At 43.4% G+C, this 21,332-nt stretch overlaps 1 protein-coding gene across 5 annotated transcripts in view; it reads right to left on the reverse strand.

Annotated features, from left to right (window-relative positions):
• The window catches only part of LOC115114489 (dipeptidyl aminopeptidase-like protein 6), a 182,433-nt gene that overhangs the window by 9,811 nt on the left and 151,290 nt on the right, over nucleotides 1–21,332 (reverse strand). For all 5 annotated transcript variants that reach the window (XM_065013449.1, XM_029642760.2, XM_065013450.1 and 2 more), the window contains exons 8-18: nucleotides 21,174–21,294; nucleotides 12,702–12,856; nucleotides 12,209–12,306; nucleotides 6,099–6,225; nucleotides 5,836–5,874; nucleotides 5,541–5,648; nucleotides 2,980–3,071; nucleotides 2,749–2,796; nucleotides 1,895–2,007; nucleotides 901–948; nucleotides 609–707 (exon numbers count right to left, since the gene is read on the reverse strand). In XM_065013449.1, coding sequence (XP_064869521.1) covers nucleotides 609–707; nucleotides 901–948; nucleotides 1,895–2,007; nucleotides 2,749–2,796; nucleotides 2,980–3,071; nucleotides 5,541–5,648; nucleotides 5,836–5,874; nucleotides 6,099–6,225; nucleotides 12,209–12,306; nucleotides 12,702–12,856; nucleotides 21,174–21,294 — 1,048 coding nt within the window. The remainder of the gene's footprint in view (nucleotides 1–608; nucleotides 708–900; nucleotides 949–1,894; nucleotides 2,008–2,748; nucleotides 2,797–2,979; nucleotides 3,072–5,540; nucleotides 5,649–5,835; nucleotides 5,875–6,098; nucleotides 6,226–12,208; nucleotides 12,307–12,701; nucleotides 12,857–21,173; nucleotides 21,295–21,332) is intronic.

Here is a 21,332-nt window from a genome sequence, read left to right on the forward strand (position 1 = left end):
AGTTGAAGTACACTGTGTTTGTCTGTTGCTGTGACTTAGATGATGATCAGATCAAATTTGATGACCAATTTATGCAGAAATCCAGGTAATTCCAAAGGGTTCACATACTTTTTCTCCCCAATTTCGTGGTATCCAATTGGTAGTTACAGTCTTGTCTCATCGCTGCTACTCCCGTACGGACTCGGGAGAGACGAAGGTTGAGAGCCGTGCATTCTCCAAAACACAACCAAGCCACACTGCTCACTTAACCCGGAAGCCAGACGCACCAATGTGTCGGAGGAAACACTACACCTGGCGACCATGTCAGCGTGCACTGCGCCCAGCCCGCCACAGGAGTCGCTAGTGCACGATGGGACAAGGACATCCCTGCCCGCCATACCCTCCCCTAACCCGGATGACGCTGGGCCAATTGTGCGCCGCCCCATGGGTCTCCTGGTCGCGAACCCAGAATCTCTAGCGAAACAGCTAGCATTGCGATGCAGTGCCTTAGACCACAGCTCCACTCGGGAGGCCATTTGATGACATATATAATGTCATCATAAAGAATGCAGATGAAAAGGGCATTGTCTAGCTTCCTATGCATAGTTGCACCATGGAGGGATACCTACTGTAATCGTCAATGGTGATGGTCTCGTACTCCACTTTGGGCATCTGCATGCTGTGGTACGTGTTATTCACTCCCTCGTTAGTCTCCAGGTCCAGGACCTCTGCAGTGACATGGAAGAAACAGTCTCATTGTTCACTTACAGTATAGTCTGAGTGGCAGCTTCATGAAGCATCGAACACATTTCACATTTCATTTTTTGTGATGTGATATTAAAGACACTATACTGAATAAAATGCCCCTCTGCTTCAGTGCCCTTTATGGTACAGGCCAGGGTCAGGCTTCATAGCACTCACTCTGTCTGTCTTTTGTGCTGTAGATGGCAACACTGGGTACATCGGGGCCTGGATGGGGATACATGGGGGTTGGGTGGGGGGCAGAGAAAGAGAGAGAGAGAGGTGGAGGTTATTATAGGAATAAACACTTGAAGGTTCATATAAATGGCCTCTAATGGAAAAGCCAACAAAATACACATTTCACCGTATTTAAAAAACAGAGATTGTAAAAAAAATGCCTCTCACTCTCTTTCCATCTTTAGTAATGCAAGTCTAGAAATAACCCTTCTCAGCCAGCCATGTGTCATTACTGAGAAGCCACTGTCTGTCTGTAGCACCCTGGGGAGCAGCTGAATGAATACCTGGCTGTTATTATTACTCCGAACAGACCAGGGCTGCTCTCCACTCACAACATCAAATTAATGAAAAGGTTGTAGCCCTTTATCCTCTCCAAAGCGGACCCTCTAAACAAATCAGCTGCCATGGCAACTGCACCGGTAGGAGGGAACGATGATTAACGTTCTCAGAGAGAATGAGAACACAGACATAAAAAAGGCCATGCAGCGCTGAGCCCGTCCTCATCTGACCCTCCCTGGGCCCTGCTCTCATTTCAGACAGAACCTGTCTGACACACAGGAAGCAGGGCAGGACATACTATGCCAACTACTGTAGCTTGATACAGCAGGAACACTATAGGATGCAGGCTGGCAGTTCACATTTCGTGGCTGGCAGTTCACATTGAGCTACATCTGATTGGCAAGTAGAAACAGTGGTTAGTGGTGTACTGCAGTCAGATTCAATATAACCTTTTGCCATAGCATTGAACATTAATTCAATTTAATATTTTGACTCATATGTTTTATTTATTTTATATATTTGACACTAAACACCCCACTAAAACCTCAGCAGCATAGCCAAAGACTTCAATTTATTTATGTATTACAAAAATCTACTGATTCAGGAAAGTGCAACATTTACTGCTTAGTGTTCAGGATTCAAGGTCAGGAGCACTCACCTTTACAGTTAAGCAGGAAGTACTGAATGTTGTGGCTGAAGGAGCCCTCCACATAGCCACACTTGAACTCGCATGACAGACAGCGGCGGTTGAACGGGCCTTTAGTGTCCGCACTGATATAGGATAGATACAGTAAACCACGCTATTAGCATTATCTGGAGTATTTCTGCTGTCTTATCTGGTGTCCTGTGTGAAGTTCTCCCTCCCTCCCTCCCTCCCTCCCTCCCTCCCTGAGCCCTGGGACCATGCCTCAGGACTACCTGGGCTGATGACTCCTTGCGGTCCCCAATCCACCTGCTGCTGCTCCAGTATCAACTCTTCTGCCTGCGGCTATGGAACCCTGACCTGTTCACCGGACGTGCTACCTTGTCCCGGACCTGTTGTTTTCGACTCCCTCTCTCTACCTCACCTGCTGTCTCTAACTCTGAATGATCGGCTATGAAAAGCCTAACTGACATTTACTCCTGAGGTGCTGACCTGTTGCACCCTCAACAACCACTGTGATTATTATTATTTGACCCTGCTGGTCATCTATGAACATCTTGGCCATGTACTGTTATAATCACCACCAGCACAGCCAGAAGAGGACTGGACACCCCTCAGAGCCTGGTTCTAGGTTTCTTTCTAGGTTTCTTCCTAGGTTCCTGCCTTCCCAGGGAGTTTTTCCTAGCAACCGTGCTTCTAGATCTGCATTACTTGCTGTTTGGGGTTTTATGTTGGGTTTCTGTATAGCACTTTGTGACATCGGCTGATGTAAAAAGGGCTTTATAAATACATTTGATTGATTGATTATACCCTGTTAGATAAAAACAATTACATAGTAATCTCTCACAGAATAAACCCTCTAACTATACCTGTAGAGGTGTCGTCGTTTTGGATCATCCTCTGTGCTCAAAAAGTATCTGTAAAACATTGTGATGAAGATCAGTTTGGAGTTCGAAGACTATTACCTGAACAAGAGAAGGTAAGTCAAATTCCCATGGTAACATTTGATCAACTATAAGTGATAACAAATTATATGTATTTAGGAATCATAGTGGTACTATTTGGTCACGTTACTGTAATGTATGGGTGGAGAGACTTACATGAGCTGCTTGTCTTGGCTGTAAGCTAGTATCTGAGTAACGTCCCAGTCTCCTGATGTCAGGCACTGCAGAGTGTCTGTGCTGGTGTTGGGCTGGAATGGAACAATACATGTCAACATGACAACTACAGGTTAAAGAACAGTTGGCTACAGTTGGCTCTGGCAAACAAACAGCAGAGACCTGAGGACACCATCCAACCTGGAACTGAAACAGACCAGATACAACTTCAATAATCTGAGTTGTCGAAGCCTTTGATCCCAACAAATGGCAGGAATCTCGCAGGCTACCCCACCCAAATCCAGAGGCTTTTGAAGCCCTCCCGCTGTTCAGAGACCACCCACTGGCATTTTCCACAAGAAATCTGCCTCCAGAAATAAAAGCTTTTCCCAAGTGGGTGTAATACCTACTCCTGTTGCCTGCTGCTGGGGTCCACCTGGCGATCTGTTCACCGTCTGCCCTGTCTTGTCTCTCCCTGTCTGGTACAGGTACCCCCACCACACTCCCTCACCCCTCTCTGTTCACCGTCTGCCCTGGCCTGTCTCTCCCTGTCTGGTACAGACACTCCCCTCTCTGTTCACCGTCTGCCCTGGCCTGTCTCTCCCTGTCTGGTACAGACACTCCCCTCTCTGTTCACAGTCTGCCCTGGCCTGTCTCTCCCTGTCTGGTACAGACACTCCCCTCTCTCTGTTCACCATCGGCCCTGGCCTGTCTCTCCCTGTCTGGTACAGACACTCCCCTCTCTGTTCACCGTCTGCCCTGGCCTGTCTCTCCCTGTCTGGTACAGACACTCCCCTCTCTCTCCCGAGCTTTCGATCTGTTCACCATCTGCCCTGTCTTGTCTCTCCCTGTCTGGTACAGACACTCCCCTCTCTCTCCCGAGCTTTCGTTCACCTCCAGCACACAGGCACCATTGGGGAGAGTGACTGAACTTACAATGGCTAGCCCCAAGTCATTATGTATTTTTTATTGTGCATTGTACTATTTGCCTCATGACTCCTGTATGCTTTGTTGACTATGAGCTTTCTTATTTACCCAACCGTGCTACATACTATGTTTGTTCCCACAGTCAGGACTAACACTCTATTGGTTACACAGACTTTTGGCCTCCTTATAACCACCTCTCGCAGAGCTCTCCCTGTCCTCTGCCGTGCCTTGATTGTATTACTGTTGATGATATCGGGAAATGTGCATGTCCACCCTGGCCCATCTACTGTTGCTGTACCCTACCTGCCCTTAGCTCTCTCCTGGCCCCTTACACTAAGTCCTGTTGGGTGACCTAAACTGGGACATGTTTAAACCACCTGACCAAGTCCTAAAGCAATGGGACTCCCTAAATCTTTCTCAGATTATTACCAATCCCACAAGGTATGACTCCAAACACCCAGAAAAGGCTACTTTCCTCGATGTTATCCTCACAAATAATCCTGATAGGTATCAGTCTGGTGTTTTCTGTAATGACCTTAGTGATCACTGTTTTACAGCCTGTGTTCGTAATGGCTGCTCAGTGAAATTACATATCCTGATTTGTCATAGACGCTCGGCAAAAAAACTTTAATGAGCAAGCCATCCTTCATGACTTGGACTCTGTAAATTGGTATAGAAACATCTTGATCTTCTCTGTCGAAGACGCTTGGAAGACGCCCTTCTTTTTTTCCATTTTTTTTCTCAGTGGTATTGTTATCAAACAAGGCCCCATAATGAAAACGAGAATTAAAAACAAGTTCAGCCCCTGGTTCAACCGTGATCTTGCATCTGTGTTCTTTTGCCCATCTTAATATTTTATTTACCAGTCTGAGATACAGCTTTTTCTTTGCAACTCTGCCGAGAAGACCACCATCATGGAGTCGCAACTTCACTGTTGACGTCGAGACGGGTGTTTTGAGGGTACTATTTAATGAAGCTGCCAGTTGAGGACTTGTGAGGTGTCTGTTTCTCAAACTAGACACTCTAATGTACTTATCCTCTTGCTCAGTTTCTATTCTGGTTAGAGCCAGTTTGCACTGTTCTGTGAAGGGAGTAGTACCCAGCATTGTACAAAATGTTCAGTTTCTTGGCAATGTCTCACAATGAATAGCCTTCATTTCTCAGAACAAGAATAGACTGACGAGTTTCAGAAGAAAGGTCTTTGTTTCTAGCCATTTTGAGCCTGTAATCGAACCCACAAATGCTGATGCTCCAGATACTCAACTACTTTAAAGAAGGACAGTTTTATTGCTTCTTTAATCAGAACAACAGTTTTCAGTTGCTAACATAATTGTGAAAGGGTTTTCTAATGATCAATTAGCCTTTTAAAATGATAAACTTGGATTAGCTAACACAATGTGCCATTGGAACACAGCAGTGATGGTTGCTGATAATGGGCCTCTGTACGCCTATGTAGATATTCCATAAAAAATCTGCCGTTTCCAGCTACAATAGTCATTTACAACATTTCTGATCAATTTTATGTTATTTGGACAAAAAATGAGCTATTCTTTCAAAAACAAGGACATTTCTAAGTGACCCCAAACATTTGAATGGTAGTGGACATAACTCCAGGAAGGAGGACAGTGTTGTTCTACCTGGGAGGTTGACATGGAGATATGGAAGAACTTGCCCCTCCCACCCTGAGGTATAGCTCTGGTAAAGAAGAACTTGTATCCATCATGGGAGAAGAGTGGCGCTTCGTTCTACAGTAGGGAGAGAAAGGAGGAGTGAGTCTGAGTACATGAGACAACTAAATCGGTAAAATGCACTTCTGTCCCTCCAACCGCCTCCCCTTCTTCTGTAAGTGTTGACTGTAATGTATGGGTTGTTTTTTATGTGTGTTGTGAGTGATAAATGTTATAAAATGCTTTTACTGTTCATATCACTTACCTGTTTGTGTAGCCAGCTATCACTTTCATCCTCATGTTTCTGGAAAAGTATGAGATAGCAAGTAAGGGCTAGGGCCAGTGTAAGAGGGTGGCATGCATGCATGCGTGTGCATGTGAGTGTATGTTTGTGTTCTTGTGAGTGTGTGTGTTCTTGTGAGTGTGTGTGTGTGTTCATGTGTGTGTGTGTGTGTGTGTGTGTGTGTGTGTGTGTGTGTGTGTGTGTGTGTGTGTGTGTGTGTGTGAGAGAGAGAGAGAGAGTTTCACCTTAGTGCAGACTCCTGTGGTGGCCTCACACAGTGTCAATATGGAGTTGTTCTGGGCTCTGTTCAGCCAGTTGACTGCCAGCTTGGTGGTGGTGGCCCACATAACCATTGTGATGTAATATTCCATTCTACAAAAATAACACAATGGGATGAGTTACAAGTTTAGGTAAATTCATTTCCTATTGTTTCAGAATTGCCATGGTTAATGCGGTATACATTATGATGCAAGCTTATTCCATGATGAATATGGCCCGTAGTCCAAATTTGGCCAGCAGGTGATTTTATATGCCCCCACCAAGTTAAAAAAAACATTTATACACATGTATACATATACTCCATGCATACACACACACACACACACACACACACACGTGTATATGTATATATATATATACAGTGCCTTGCGAAAGTATTCGGCCCCCTTGAACTTTGCGACCTTTTGCCACATTTCAGGCTTCAAACATAAAGATATAAAACTGTATTTTTTTGTGAAGAATCAACAACAAGTGGGACACAATCATGAAGTGGAACGACATTTATTGGATATTTCAAACTTTTTTAACAAATCAAAAACAGAAAAATTGGGCGTGCAAAATTAAGCGCGACTTACAGCTGTAATCGCAGCAAAAGGTGGTGCTACAAAGTATTAACTTAAGGGGGCTGAATAATTTTGCACGCCCAATTTTTCAGTTTTTGATTTGTTAAAAAAGTTTGAAATATCCAATAAATGTCGTTCCACTTCATGATTGTGTCCCACTTGTTGTTGATTCTTCACAAAAAAATACAGTTTTATATCTTTATGTTTGAAGCCTGAAATGTGGCAAAAGGTCGCAAAGTTCAAGGGGCCGAATACTTTCGCAAGGCACTGTATATATATATATATATATATTAGACACACATAAATACACATACAGTGGGGCAAAAAAGTATTTAATCAGCCACCAATTGTTCTCCCACTTAAAAAGATGAGAGAAGCCTGTAATTTCCATCATAGGTACACTTCAACTATGACAGACAAAATGAGAAAAAAACCTGCACCAGGCTGGGAAGACGGAATCTGCAATAGGTAAGCAGCTTGGTTTGAAGAAATCAACTGTGGGAGCAATTATTAGGAAATGGAAGACATACAAGACCACTGATAATCTCTCTCGATCTGGGGCTCCACGCAAGATCTCACCCCGTGGGGTCAAAATGATCACAAGAACGGAGACCAAAAATCCCAGAACCACACGGGGGAACTAGTGAATGACCTGCAGAGAGCTGGGACCAAAGTAACAAAGTCTACCATCAGTAACACACTACGCCGCCAGGGACTCAAATCCTGCAGTGCCAGACGTGTCCCCCTGCTTAAGCCAGTACATGTCCAGGCCCGTCTAAAGTTTGCTAGAGAGCATTTGGATGATCCAGAAGAAGATTGGGAGAATGTCATATGGTCAGATGAAACCAAAATATAACTTTTTGGTAAAAACTCAACTCGTCGTGTTTGGAGGACAAAGAATGCTGAGTTGCATCCAAATAACACCATACCTACTGTGAAGCATGGGGGTGGAAACATCATGCTTTGGGGCTGTTTTTCTGCAAAGGGACCAGGACGACTGATCCGTGTAAAGGAAAGAATGAATGGGGCCATGTATCGTGAGATTTTGAGTGAAAACCTCCTTCCATCAGCAAGGGCATTGAAGATGAAACGTGGCTGGGTCTTTCAGCATGACAATGATCCAAAACACACCGCCCGGGCAACGAAGGAGTGGCTTTGTAAGAAGCATTTCAAGGTCCTGGAGTGGCCTAGCCAGTCTCCAGATCTCAACCCCATAGAAAATCTTTGGAGGGAGTTGAAAGTCCGTGTTTCCCAGCAACAGCCCCAAAACATCACTGCTCTAGAGGAGATCTGCATGGAGGAATGGGCCAAAATACCAGCAACAGTGTGTGAAAACCTTGTGAAGACTTACAGAAAACGTTTGACCTCTGTCATTGCCAACAAAGGGTATATAACAAAGTATTGAGATAAACTTTTGTTATTGACCAAATACTTATTTTCCGGCATCATTTGCAAATAAATTCATAAAAATTCCTACAATGTGATTTTCTGGATTTCTTTTCTCATTTTGTCTGTCATAGTTGAGGTATACCTATGATGAAAATTACAGGCCTCTCTCATATTTTTAAGTGGGAGAACTTGCACAATTGGTGGCTGACTAAATACTTTTTTGCCCCACTGTACATAGACACAACTACTCATTTAAAAACAAGAATCTTTATCTTTACTATTTTCTACATTTCTACTATGAAATAACACTTATGGAAGGAATCATGTAGTAGCCAAAAAAGTGTTAAACAAATCAAAATAGATTTTTATATTTGAGATTCTTCAAAGTAGCCACCCTTTGACTTGTTGACAGCTTTGCACACTCTTGGCAATCTCTCTTTCCTTCACTCTGCAGTCCAACTCATTCCGAACCATCTCAATTGGGTTGAGGTTGGGTGATTGTGGAGGCCAGCTTATTTTTTTATTTAACCTTTATTTAACTAGGCAAGTGAGTTAAAATAACAAATTCTTACTTACAATGACAGCCTAGGAACAGTGGGTTAACTGCCTTGTTCAGGGGCAGAACAACAGATTTTTACCTTGTCAGCTCGGGGATTCGATCCACCAACCTTTCGGTTACTGGCCCAACGCTCTAACCACTAGGTTACCTGCTGCCCCATCTGATGCAGCACTCCATCACTCTTCTTGGTCAAATAGCCCAACACCCTGGAGGTGTGTTTTGGGTCATTACATTTACATTTACATTTAAGTCATTTAGCAGACGCTCTTATCCAGAGCGACTTACAAATTGGTGCGTTCACCTTAAGACATCCAGTGGAACAGCCACTTTACAATAGTGCATCTAAATCATTATAATCAAATGATTATCTGAACTCCACCCATACAGTGCCTTCAGAAAGAATTCAGAACATTAGACTTTTTCCATATTTTGTTACGTTACAGCCTAAAATGGATGAAATAAAAAAATCCTCAATCTTCACACAATAACCCATAATGAAAAAAAAGAAAATAGGTTTAGAAAGGTTTGCAAATGTATTAAAAATATCTTATTTACATAAGTATTCAGACCCTTTGCTATGAGACTCGAAATTGAGCTCAAGTGCATCCACTGTGTTATGTCCTGTTGAAAGACATTTGATAGTCCCACTAAGAGCAAACCAGATGCGATGGCGTATTGCTGCAGAATGTTGTGGTAGCCATGCAGGGTTAGGTGTGCATTGAATTCTAAATAAATCAGACACTGTCACCAGCAAAGCACACCCACACCACCTCCTCCATGCTTCACGTTGGGAACCACACATGCAGAGATCATTCGTTCACCTACTCTGTGTCTCACAAAGACATGGCGGTTGGAAACAAAAATTGCAAATTTGGACTCATCAGACCAAAGGACAGATTTCAAACGGTCTAATGTCCATTCCTCGTGTTCCTTGGCCCAAGCAAGTCTCTTCTTATTATTGGTGTCCATTATGTGTCTGATACGTGAACTCTGTGAAGCATTTATTTGTGCTGCAATTTGAGGTGCAGTTAACTCTAATGAATTTATCCTCTGTAGCAGAGGTAACTCTGGGTCTTCCTTTCCTGTGGCGGTCCTCATGAGAGCAAGTTTCATCATTGCGCTTGATGGTTTTTGCATCTGCACTTGAAGAAACTTTCAAAGTTCTTGACATTTTCCTGATTGACTGACCTTCATGTCTTACAGTAATGATGGACTGTCGTTTCTCTTTGCTTATTTGAGCTGTTCTTGCCATAATACGGACTTGGTATTTTACCAAATAGGGCTATCTTCTGTATACCTGTCACGTTCGTTGTATGGATGAGACCAAGGCGCAGCGTGAGATTAATACATCTTCTTATTTAATGAAACGAAGAACACTTAAACAAACTTACAAAACAACAAAATGAATGTGAAGCTATATATGATGTGCAGACACAGGCAACTAACACATAGACAATAACCCACGAAATACCCAAGGAATATGGCTGCCTAAATATGGTTCCCAATCAGAGACAACGATAAACAGCTGCCTCTAATTGAGAACCAATCTAGTCAACCATAGACATACATAACACCTAGACTAGTAACACCCATAGACATACAAAACCCCTAGACAGGAACAAAAACACATACATCAACAAAGAAAACAAAGAATGCTAAGGTCAGGGCGTGACAGTACCCCCCCCCCCCCCCCCCCCGCCGGACACTCTGGACTGGGTACTGTCGTCGGACGCTCTGGACTGCCGAGGCACACTATAGGCCTGGTGCGTGGTGCCGGCACTGGTGGTACCGGGATGAGGACACGCACCTCAGGGCGAGTGCGGGAGCAGGCACAGGACGTACTGGGCTGTGGAAGCGTACTGGAGGTCTGGAGTGTAGAGCTGACACAACCCGTCCTGGCTGGATGTTTATACTTATACAGGGCGCTGGCACAGGACGCACAGGGCTGTGCAGACTCACAGTACGCAGAGCCGGCGCAGGATATCCTGGTCCATGGAGGTATACTGGAGACCAGGAGCACTGAGCCGGCACCCTCCTTCCTGGCTGGATGCCCACTGGATGCCCACTGGTGACACCGTGCGTTCCACCGCATAACGGGGTGCCAGACCAGTAACACGCTCCCCACGGTAAGCATGAGGAGTTGGCTTAGGTCTCCGACCTGATTCAGACAATCTCCTCATGTACCCCCCACCCCCAAAAAAATATTGGTATGTCTCTCGGGCCTCCGTGCTAGCCGTGTACCCTCATAACGTCGCCGTTCCTCCTGTGCTTTCTCCACCTGCTTCCATGGCAGGGTCCTTTCCCCTCGGTACTTCTCCTCGTAGTATCGCCGCTCAGCTTTTGCTGCCTCTAACTCCTCCTTTGGACAGCAATACTCCCCCGGCTGTGTCCAGGGTCCTGCTCCATCCAGTATTTCCTCCCAGGTCCATTTCCCCATTAATCGCTGTTCCTCTTTATCACGCTGCTTGGTCCTTGTTTGGTGGGTTATTCTGTCACGTTCGTTGTATGGATGAGACCAAGGTGAGATGAATACATCTTCTTATTTAATGAAACGAAGAACACAAACAAACTTACAAAACAACAAACCGAACGTGAAGCTATATATGATAAGTGCAGACACAGACAATAACCCACGAAATACCCAAGGAATATGGCTGCCTAAATATGGGACAACAATAAACAGCTGCCTCTAATTGAGAACCAATCTAGGCAACCATAGACATACATAAAACCTAGACTAGTGAACACTGATAGACATACAAAACCCCTAGACAGGGCCAAAAACACATACATCACCCATGTCACACCCTGACCTAACCAAAATAATAAAGAAAACAAAGAATACTAAGGTCAGGGCGTGACAATACCACTCCTACCTTGTTACAACACAACTAATTGACTCAAACGCATTAAGGGAAGAGAAGAAATGTCACAAATGAACTTTTAACAAGGTACACCTGTTAATTTAAATGAGAGGATGAGAGAATGCCAAGAATGTGCAAAGGGTGGCTACTTTGAAGAATCTCAAATATAAAATAGATTTTGATTTGTTTAACACTTTTTGGGTTACTACATGATTCCATATGTGTTATTTTATAGTTTTGATGTCTTCACTATTATTCTACGATGTCGAAAATAGTCAAATAAAAAAAATAAAGAAAAACCCTTGATTGAGTAGGTGTGTCCAAACTTTTGACTGGTACTGTGTATATATAGTTGGATATAAAAGACTGTAAAAACACCAGGAAATCATCTCCAAGTGATTTTAATTTTGGAAATGTGTTCCAAAGTATTCCCACGCATAATAGAGAGATAATGTATATGTGATCGTATACAAATGTAAGCAAGATTTGAAATGATTATGTTTTAGTCAAAAGTTATTTCTGTGCTTCTTGCAGTCAATTTGCAGTCTACAAATGATTTGTCATTTTGTTCCGGCTCCTGACCATGCGCTAAAGAAACTAATTGTCCCGCGGCTGAATCTAGTTGATGATCCCTGCCCTATGGCATAATAAAGATTATCTTGAACCGTGCTACTGTGTCATTCAGTCAGTGAGACACTTACCCTATCCTGGGGTCGTCTGGTTTCTTCATCTCCACCGTGTGAAGGGGGCCGTTCAAACTCACTACAGACAGGTGTACTACAGGGTTCTCCTCCCCAGCCTGCAGGGGCAGAGACAGGTTACGCCAGAAATCATATCATTCAGTGGGTTATATACGGTATCTACATGGATCCTTTTTGTCTGTGTGGTGTCAACTGTCAGATCCACACAACTCTGTTGAAGAGTTTATCCCTTTTCTGTTCTGACCTGGGTTTGAACCAGAGACGATCTGCACAACAATTGGTTCTCATTCAATACCACTCACCCAAAAACGTCAGGGCAGTGTAGGACAAAGAGGACAGAGAATATAGACAAGAGGCTGTCTCTGGGATTTACCTTGGGGTAATGATACTCCAGCCCTATTGGATATGGGGCGCCAGTGAAAATAGGGACCTCCATCTTGGGCACCAGGGTGTCGTTGATGGATATAGACAAGAGGCTGTCTCTGGGATTTACCTTGGGGTAATGGTACTCCAGCCCTATTGGATATGGGGCGCCAGTGAAAATAGGGACCTCCATCTTGGGCACCAGGGTGTCGTTGATGGTGGCGTAGGACAGTCTGAGACCATCTGGAGACCACCAATGGGCTATGTGGGTCTGAAGGATCTCCTCTGAAACAACAAACCCCATAAACAATGAACTACTGTATCACACTGTATAAAAAATATGGTGATACATCTTCAAGGCAGGCTTTAAGGCTATAAGGTTTCCAAGATAGTTATAAGATTAATAATAAAGCTAATAGTCTGTTGTTTACTGATACGATGTACACTGAACAAAATGTAAATGCAACATGCAACCATTTCAAAGATTTTAGTTACAGTTCATATAAGGAAATCAGTCAATTGAAATGGATTCATTAGGCCCTAATCTATGGATTTCCCATGACTGGGAATATAGATATGCATCTGTAGGTCACAGATACCTTAAAAAAAGGTAGGGGTGTGGATCGGAAAACCAGTCAATATCTGGTGTGACGACCATTCACCTCATGCAGCGCGACACCTCTCCTTCACGTAGAGTTGATCAGGCTGTTGATTGTGGCCTGTGGAATGTTGTCCCACTCCTCTTCAATGGCTGTAAAAAGTTGCAGTATCTCTGTGCATTCAAATTGCCATCGTTGGTCCCCCCCTAAAATGCAATTGTGTTTGTTGTCCATAGCTTATGCCTGCCCATACCATAACCCCACCACCACCATGGTGCACTCTGTTCACATCAGCAAACCACTTGCCCACACAACGCCATCTGCCCGGTACAGTTGAAACCGGGACTCATCGGTGAAGAGCACACTTCTCCAGTGTGCCAGTGGCCATCAAAGGTGAGCATTTTACCACTGAAGTCGGTTACGACGTCAAACTGCAGTCAGGTCAAGACCCTGGTGAGGACATGTTAGATAAATATGCTTTTTGTGCGTATGGAACATTTCTGGGATCTTTTATTTCACCTCATGAAACATGAGAACAACACTTTACATGTTGCATTTATTTTCTTGTTCAGTATATACAGTTGAAGTCGGATGTTTACATACACTTAGGTTGGAGTCATTAAAACTTGTCTTTCAACCACTCCACAATCTTCTTGTTAACAAACTATAGTTTTGGCAAGTCGGTTAGAACATCTACTTTGTGTATGACACAAGTCATTTTTCCAACAATTGTTTACAGACCGAAGAACAACATTTCAACCATGAAGCACAGGGGTGGCAGCATCATATTGTGGGGGTGCTTTGCTGCAGGAGGGACTGGTGCACTTCACAAAATAGATGACATCATGTGGAAGGAAAAGTATGTGGATATATTGAAGCAACATCTCAAGACCTGAGTCAGGAAGTTAAAGATTGGTCACAAATGGGTCTTCCAAATGGACAATGCCCCCAAGCATACATCCAAAGTTGTAGCAAAATGGCTTAAGGACAACAAAGTCAATTGACAACAATTGGAGTGGCCATCACAAAGCCCTGACCTCAATCCTATAGAACATTTGTGGGCAGAACTGAAAAAGCCTGTGCGAGCAAGGAGGCCTACAAACCTGATTCAGTTACACCAGCTCTGTCAGGAGGAATGGGCCAAAATTCACCCAACTTATTGTGAGAAGCTTGTGGAAGGCTACCCTAAACGTTTGACCCAAGTTAAACAATTTAAAGGCAATGCTACCAAATACTAATTAAGTGTATGGAAACTTCTGACCCACTGGGAATGTGATGAAAGAAATAAAAGCTGAAATAAATTATTCTCTCTACTATTATTCTGACATTTCAAATTCTTAAAATAAAGTGGTGATCCTAACTGACCTAAGACAGGTAATTTTTACTAGGATTAAATATCAGGAATTGTGAAAAACTGAGTTTAAATGTATTTGGCTAAGATGTATGTACATTTCCGACTTCAACTGTATGTCATCATATCCCAGAGTCACTTCATTAGCTGTGTGTGCTGATAAAGGTTATTTCCACCACACAACACAGTAAACAGATGCTGATGGAGCAGATGTGTTGTGGTCTGTCTCTGATTTATGGCACCCATTTACTGTACTGTCACTGGGGTGGAGGTCCATTACTCATAGCTATTGATGAAATATGTTGCAGGGTTACCGACAGAGATACAGAGGGATGTAGAATGCCAGATTATGTTCTGGGTCAATGTATTTCTTTATCATCCATCAGGTGTGGAGAGTGCATGTCAGAAGGTCATTTGAAAACAGAGGTAAAGAAAAGGACAAGATAAGTAATTAAATGAATGGAGTTATATGCCCAGTCAAATATAATCCACAAAAGCCCACCAGGTGGAAGCACAGACCTTCCAGGAAAGCTTCCTATCAAAGGAATCGTACAAACAGCAGCCTTTCCCTGAGACATACACAATATGACTCAACTTCAGTTGACAGAGGATGAGGATGGTCTATGAAGGACGATGAAGACCAGCATACAGAGATTGTGTGGGAGAGCGGTGTACGATGATTTGACAAACATGTTGACTCGTCGTTCGCCTCTCTAGGGATGAGATACGGATCATTAAATAACTGATTGAATGCTCTCAAGGACAATGTTCAACACAATCTTCAGTACAGTATGACAGCATATATCCAACATAATCTATTGATGCATAGCAAAATACCATCTGTATGAGGAGTCGAAGCAGGGTATAGGTGATCTGAAAGAGCTGTGCTCTCTGCTGACCCACTGATAATCAATGGGAGGAAATATTGCTGAAACTGGCCTGGCATTTCAGAGCTTTGGTGAAGGAGTTCTGAGTTCAGTGGGTCTGGTTACTTACTGTATTATATCAGTCTCAGTGTGGTCATGGTGACAGCATGAGGACCATGACCCAGATCTCCACAGCCCTCAAGGAGAGACAGATGGTCTACTAGAAAAATGTCTATATGTTTTCTTCCACTTTGAAAATGTGGAGCACCAAAAAACAAGATGTTTTTAATTGAAATACAGCCTATATTGGGCCTATATGAATTCAAGCTACTTTTGAAGCACATTTTGTGCTCTAGAAACTAATAAGTAAACTGTAAAGACATTAGTTTATTATAAAAGCTAAAGTGTTATATGAATACCTGTCAGTGTGTGTGTAGACACTGTATATACTGAATGTGAAAATACAGTATTATGCTTACTATGCACAGTAGCCTAATGCCCATCAAAGGAACGTGTTGCTTCGATCCAGTGCACATATCTCCACATCACCCATCAATAACACACTTCCTATTCCAATACATAACCCCATAGACAGACAGACAGCTTCTCGTTTCCTGTCGCGACACGTCTGGGGTGATAAATCGGCACTGGGGTGTTGAAATGAGATCCATGCCCTGCGCTGTCAGTTTTGTGTGACAATCTCTCTGCTCTGACACTCTCTCTGCTCTGACACTCTCTCTGCTCTGACACCCTCTCTGCTCTGACACTCTCTCTGCTCTGACACTCTCTCTGCTCTGACACTCTCTCTGCTCTGACACTCTCTCTGCTCTGCGTGACAATCACTCCTGTCCTGCATGGCTGGAAGATAAACCTGTCTCATTACTATACTACACCACACTCACACCAATCATTCTGCTCTGGTAAGACAGGGAGAGGGACACACACTCACACACACACACCAGTCTGATGATGTTGCTCTGAGATGTTATTTTACTTGATTTATTTCACCTTTATTTTAACAGGGAGTCCCGTTGAGACCAATGCCTCTTTGTCAAGGTAGCCCTGCATGAACACAATTGATCAAATGTACAACATTCAAACATAAATCAGGTTCTGCAGTTCAAGAGTCACTGTATAACACTAGTGGCATACAAATATTATGCAACTACACTACATGCATACAAAAGTATGTGGACACCTGCTTGTCGAACATCTCATTCCAAAATCATGGGCATTAATATGGAGTTGGTCCTACTTTGCTGCTATAACAGCTTCCACTCTTCTGGGAAGGCTTTCCACTAGATGTTGGAACATTGCTGCAGGGACTTGCCTCCATTCAGCAACAAGAACATTAGTGAGGTCAGGCAGTTCGACACTGATGTTGGGCAATTAGGCCTGGCTCGCAGTTGGCGTTCCATTTCATCCCAAAGGTGTTCGATGGGGTTGAAGTTGGCTCTGTGCAGGCCAGTCAAGTCTTCCACACCGATCGACAAACCATTTCTGTATGGACCTCGCTTTGTGCACGGTTGCATTGTCAAGCTGAAACAAGAAAGGGCCTTCCCCAAACTGTTACAACAAAGCTGGAAGCACAGAATCATCTAGAATGTCAATGTATGCTGTAGTGTTAAGATTTCCCTTCACTGGAACTAAGGGGCCTAGCCCGAACCAGACCATTATTCCTCCTGCACCAAACTTTACAGTTGGCCCTATGCATCTAGAGATGAATTTGGTGTGAGAAGTGCAAATCAATCCCAGAACAACAGCAAAGGACCTTGTGAAGATGCTGGAGGAAAGAGGTACAAGTATCTACATCCACAGTAAAACGAGTCCTACATCGACAGAACCTGAAAGGCCGCTCAGCAAGAAAGAAGCCACTGCTCCAAAACCACCATAAGAAAGCCAGACTATGGTTTTCAACTGCACATGGGAACAAAAATTGTACTTTTTGGAGAAATGTCCTCTGGTCTGATGAAACAAAAATAGAACTGGTCATAATGACCATCGTTATGTTTGGAGGAAAAAGGGGGAGGCTTGCAAGCCGAAGAACATCATCCCAACCGTGAAGCACGGGGTTGGCAGCATCATGTTGTGGGGGTGCTTTGCTGCAGGAGGGACTGGTGCACTTCACAAATAGATGGCTACATGAGGAAGGAAAATTATGTGGATATATTGAAGCAACATTTCAAGACATCAGTCAGGAAGTTAAAGCTTGGTTGCAAATGGGTCTTCCAAATGGACAATGACCCAAAGCATACTTCCAAAGTTGTGAAGTACAAATCCCTGACCTCAATTCCATAGAGAATTTGTGGGTAGAACTGAAAAAGCCTGTGCGAGCAAGGAGGCCTACAAACCTGACTCAGTTACACCAGCTTTGTCAGGAGGAATGGGCCAAAATTAACCCAATTTATTGTGGGAAGCTTATTGAAGGCTACCCGAAACATTTGACCAAAGTTAAACAATTTGAAGGCAATGCTACCAAATACTAATTGAGCGTATGTCAACGTCTGACCCACTGGGAATGTGATGAAATAAATAAAAGCTGAAATAAATCATTCTCTCTGCTATTATTCTGACATTTCACATTCTTAAAATGAAGTGGTGATGCTAACTGACCTAAAACAGGGAATTCTTACTGGGATTAAATGTTAGGAATTGTGAAAAAACTTTAAATGTATTTGACTAAGGTGTATGTAAACTTCCGACTTCAACTGTATGTTGGCACGGTTTGCCAACAACACCCGTGCCAATATGTCTTCCAAACACCTTCTTTGGCATTATCACTTAAGTAGAAACTTCTCAGAGCAACAACGGCCCAGCTGCGAAGTGGTAGGCCAGACAAGCTCACAGAACGGGACCGCCGAGTGCTGAAGCATGTTGCACGTATATATTGTCAGTCCTTGGTTGTACCTCAGTAGTGAGTGTTGCAAACTGCCTCTGGAAACAATGTCAGCACATGAACTGTTTGCCGGGAGCTTCATTAAATGACTTTCCATGGCCGAACAGCCGCACACAAGCCTAAGATCACCATGCACAATGCCAAGCGTCGGTTGGAGTGGTTTAAAGCTCGCCGCTATTGGACTCTGGAGCAGCAGAAACAGTGATGAATCACGTTTCACCATCTGGCAGTCTGACGGACTGCCCCAATGAGACAGAACGTGTCTCCTTCCTGATCGGAAGAACGTTGCCAGCCAGTATGGCAATGGAACATTTAGAATGAATGACTGGGTCACATCCATAGATATAGAACAAAAAGACTTGTCAGACCCAAAATGACAGGGTCGCGTCTCTGGCAACCAAACCAATACAACCAACGACCAGTCGGCTTTGGTAGCAACCCTAGATTTGTGTCGGGACTATATCTTGTGGAAGGATGAAATAGTATGAATAAATTAATCAAAATAACAGTTTTATTGAAAATATGTAAATCATTATTTTAATATGTTGGTTACCCATTGTATAAAAGTGATAATGCCCTTGAAGCCGGTGTTTGGAGGATACAGTTGAAGTCGGAAGTTTACATACACTTAGGTTGGAGTCATTAAAACTCCACAAATGTCTTGTTAACAAACTATAGTTTTGAACAAGTTCCACAGACATGTGACTAACAGAAATGGAGGGGGGGGGGGGGGGGTCGAAACCAAAAGTAACAGTCAGTATCTGGTGTGGCCACCAACTGCATTAAGTACTGCAGTGCATCTCCTCCTCATGGACTGCACCAGATTTGAGATCCGGGCTCTTCCATGGACTGCACCAGATTTGAGATCCGGGCTCTTCCCTGGCCATGGCACAGAATGAGCAGTATGGCTCGTGGCATTGTCATGCTGCAGGGTCATGTCAGGATGAGCCTGCAGGAAGGGTACCACATGAGGGAGGAGGATGTCCTCCCTGTAATGCACAGCGTCGAGATTGCCTGCAATGACAACAAGCTCAGTCCAATGATGCTGTGACCCAGACCATGACGGACCCTCCACCTCCAAATCGATCCCGCTCCAGAGTACAGGCCTCGGTGTAACGCTCATTCCTCCGATGGTAAACGCGAATCCGACCATCACCATCGGTGAGACAAAACCGCGACTCGTCAGCGACTGCACTTTTTGCCAGTCCTGTCTGGTCCAGCAACGTTGGGTTTGTGCCTATAGGTGATTTTGTTGCCGGTGATGTCTGGTGAGGACCCGTCTTACAACAGGTCTACAAGCCCTCAGTCCAGCCTCTCTTAGCCAATTGCGGACAGTCTGAGCCCTGATGGAGGGATTGTGCGTTCCTGGTGTAACTGGTGTTTTTCCAGAGTCAGTAGAAAGTCCTCTTCAGTGTCCTAAGTCTTCATAACTGTGACCTTAATTGCCTACCGTCTGTAAACTGTTAGTGTCTTAATGACCGTTCCACAGGTGCATGTTCCTTAATTGTTTATGGTTCATTGAACAAGCATGGCAAACAGTGTTTAAACACTTTACAATGAAGATCTGTGAAGTTATTTGGATTATTTATGAAAAAGGGATGTTTCTTTTTTTGCTGATTTTACATTTAGCTAACATTAGATAGTTAATCCAGACATTCTTATTTTGCCTTGATTTGGTAGTCTCGTCCAGATCATCATGGCATTTGTAGTTATTTATGATCGCCACATTAGCAGCTAATTAGCATTTCATTTTTAGGGGGTAAATACAAGCGAATATAATGATAAAAGTCACCTTGTCCTCGAGATATTTACAAAGTGAATGGTGAAAAAATGATTGGAACCATTTCCCTGTTTGACCTTTATGTTTTATACGTATTATGACTCATAATGTGGTACTCTATGGGCCTACATAGTGATAGAGTGACCTTAGGGTAAACAAGTGTGTTATAATGATTTTATAATCCTCTCAAAAACTGATTTGGGATCAAGAATGCCCTGTGGTTGAACTGCAGCGACTAGCAGAGAGAGGAGGTACTACCTTCACCTTAAACCTAAGCCTGCTGTTATGAAACTCAGTCAAAACACTATAAAACATACACATCCCATCCAGTAATGAAGTTATATAAGGGGTTACATCGAAAGTTTTAAAACCATCAGCCAGCCAACAAAACAAATCAAAATGGGGGAAAATGTTAAAGAAATGAATGAAAAAATGAATACAGTAGGTAGATCTATAGAAAGCTCACATACAATATTGAGCAGGAAATATTTAATATCACATTACAAATGGAGGCAGAGTAGTGTAGATGACAGCCAGCTGCAGATTGCAGCGATGCAGACATGAATTAATGAATACTGCCTAAACACAGAGACAAGCTAGGGGAGCTCTGGGGACAAAGATAGTGAAATGCAACCAGATGTTTTGTCTTTAAAAGGAAATCATTTACAAACACAACCCATAGATAGCCTGCTGTCTTGGAGGAGAGGGAAAAACTGATCTTAAAAACAGCAGGTAGCTTAGCAGTTAAGAGCTTTGGGCCAGAAACCAAAAGGTCACTGGTTTGAATCCCTGAGCTGACTAGGTGAAAATGTCGATGCGCCCTTGAGCAAGGCACTTAACCCTAATTGCTCCTGTAAATCGCACTGGATTAGAGCGTCTCCTAAATTACTAAAATGGCAACAAAATGGTCTCTATTCTTTGTTATGATTGTATTATTCCTTATCCTTGTTTAAAACATTGTACAGCATAGATGGAGGGGTTTATTTGTGATTCCATGCCCTGTGTTTCAATACCGCTGCAATACTGGGGTGTAACTAACAAGCGTTCTCTATCCAGCTAGTATTTCTAGTTCTGTATGCAGTAGTGATGCTCTATTTGTAGTTCTCCTACCCTCGTACAGCCAGTCACTCAGGCCGTTGAAGATGACTCCCTCCTTCCCTGTGGACACCAGGCGAATGGTCCTGCTCTCCACCGTTGCTCTGTAGTAGATGTTGTTCTCAAAGATAAAGATCTGGGTAAAAAAGGGACATGACGCTGGAGTGAATACAG

This window comes from Oncorhynchus nerka, linkage group LG9b (assembly GCF_034236695.1).
Source record: "Oncorhynchus nerka isolate Pitt River linkage group LG9b, Oner_Uvic_2.0, whole genome shotgun sequence".
Classification (NCBI taxonomy): domain Eukaryota; kingdom Metazoa; phylum Chordata; class Actinopteri; order Salmoniformes; family Salmonidae; genus Oncorhynchus; species Oncorhynchus nerka.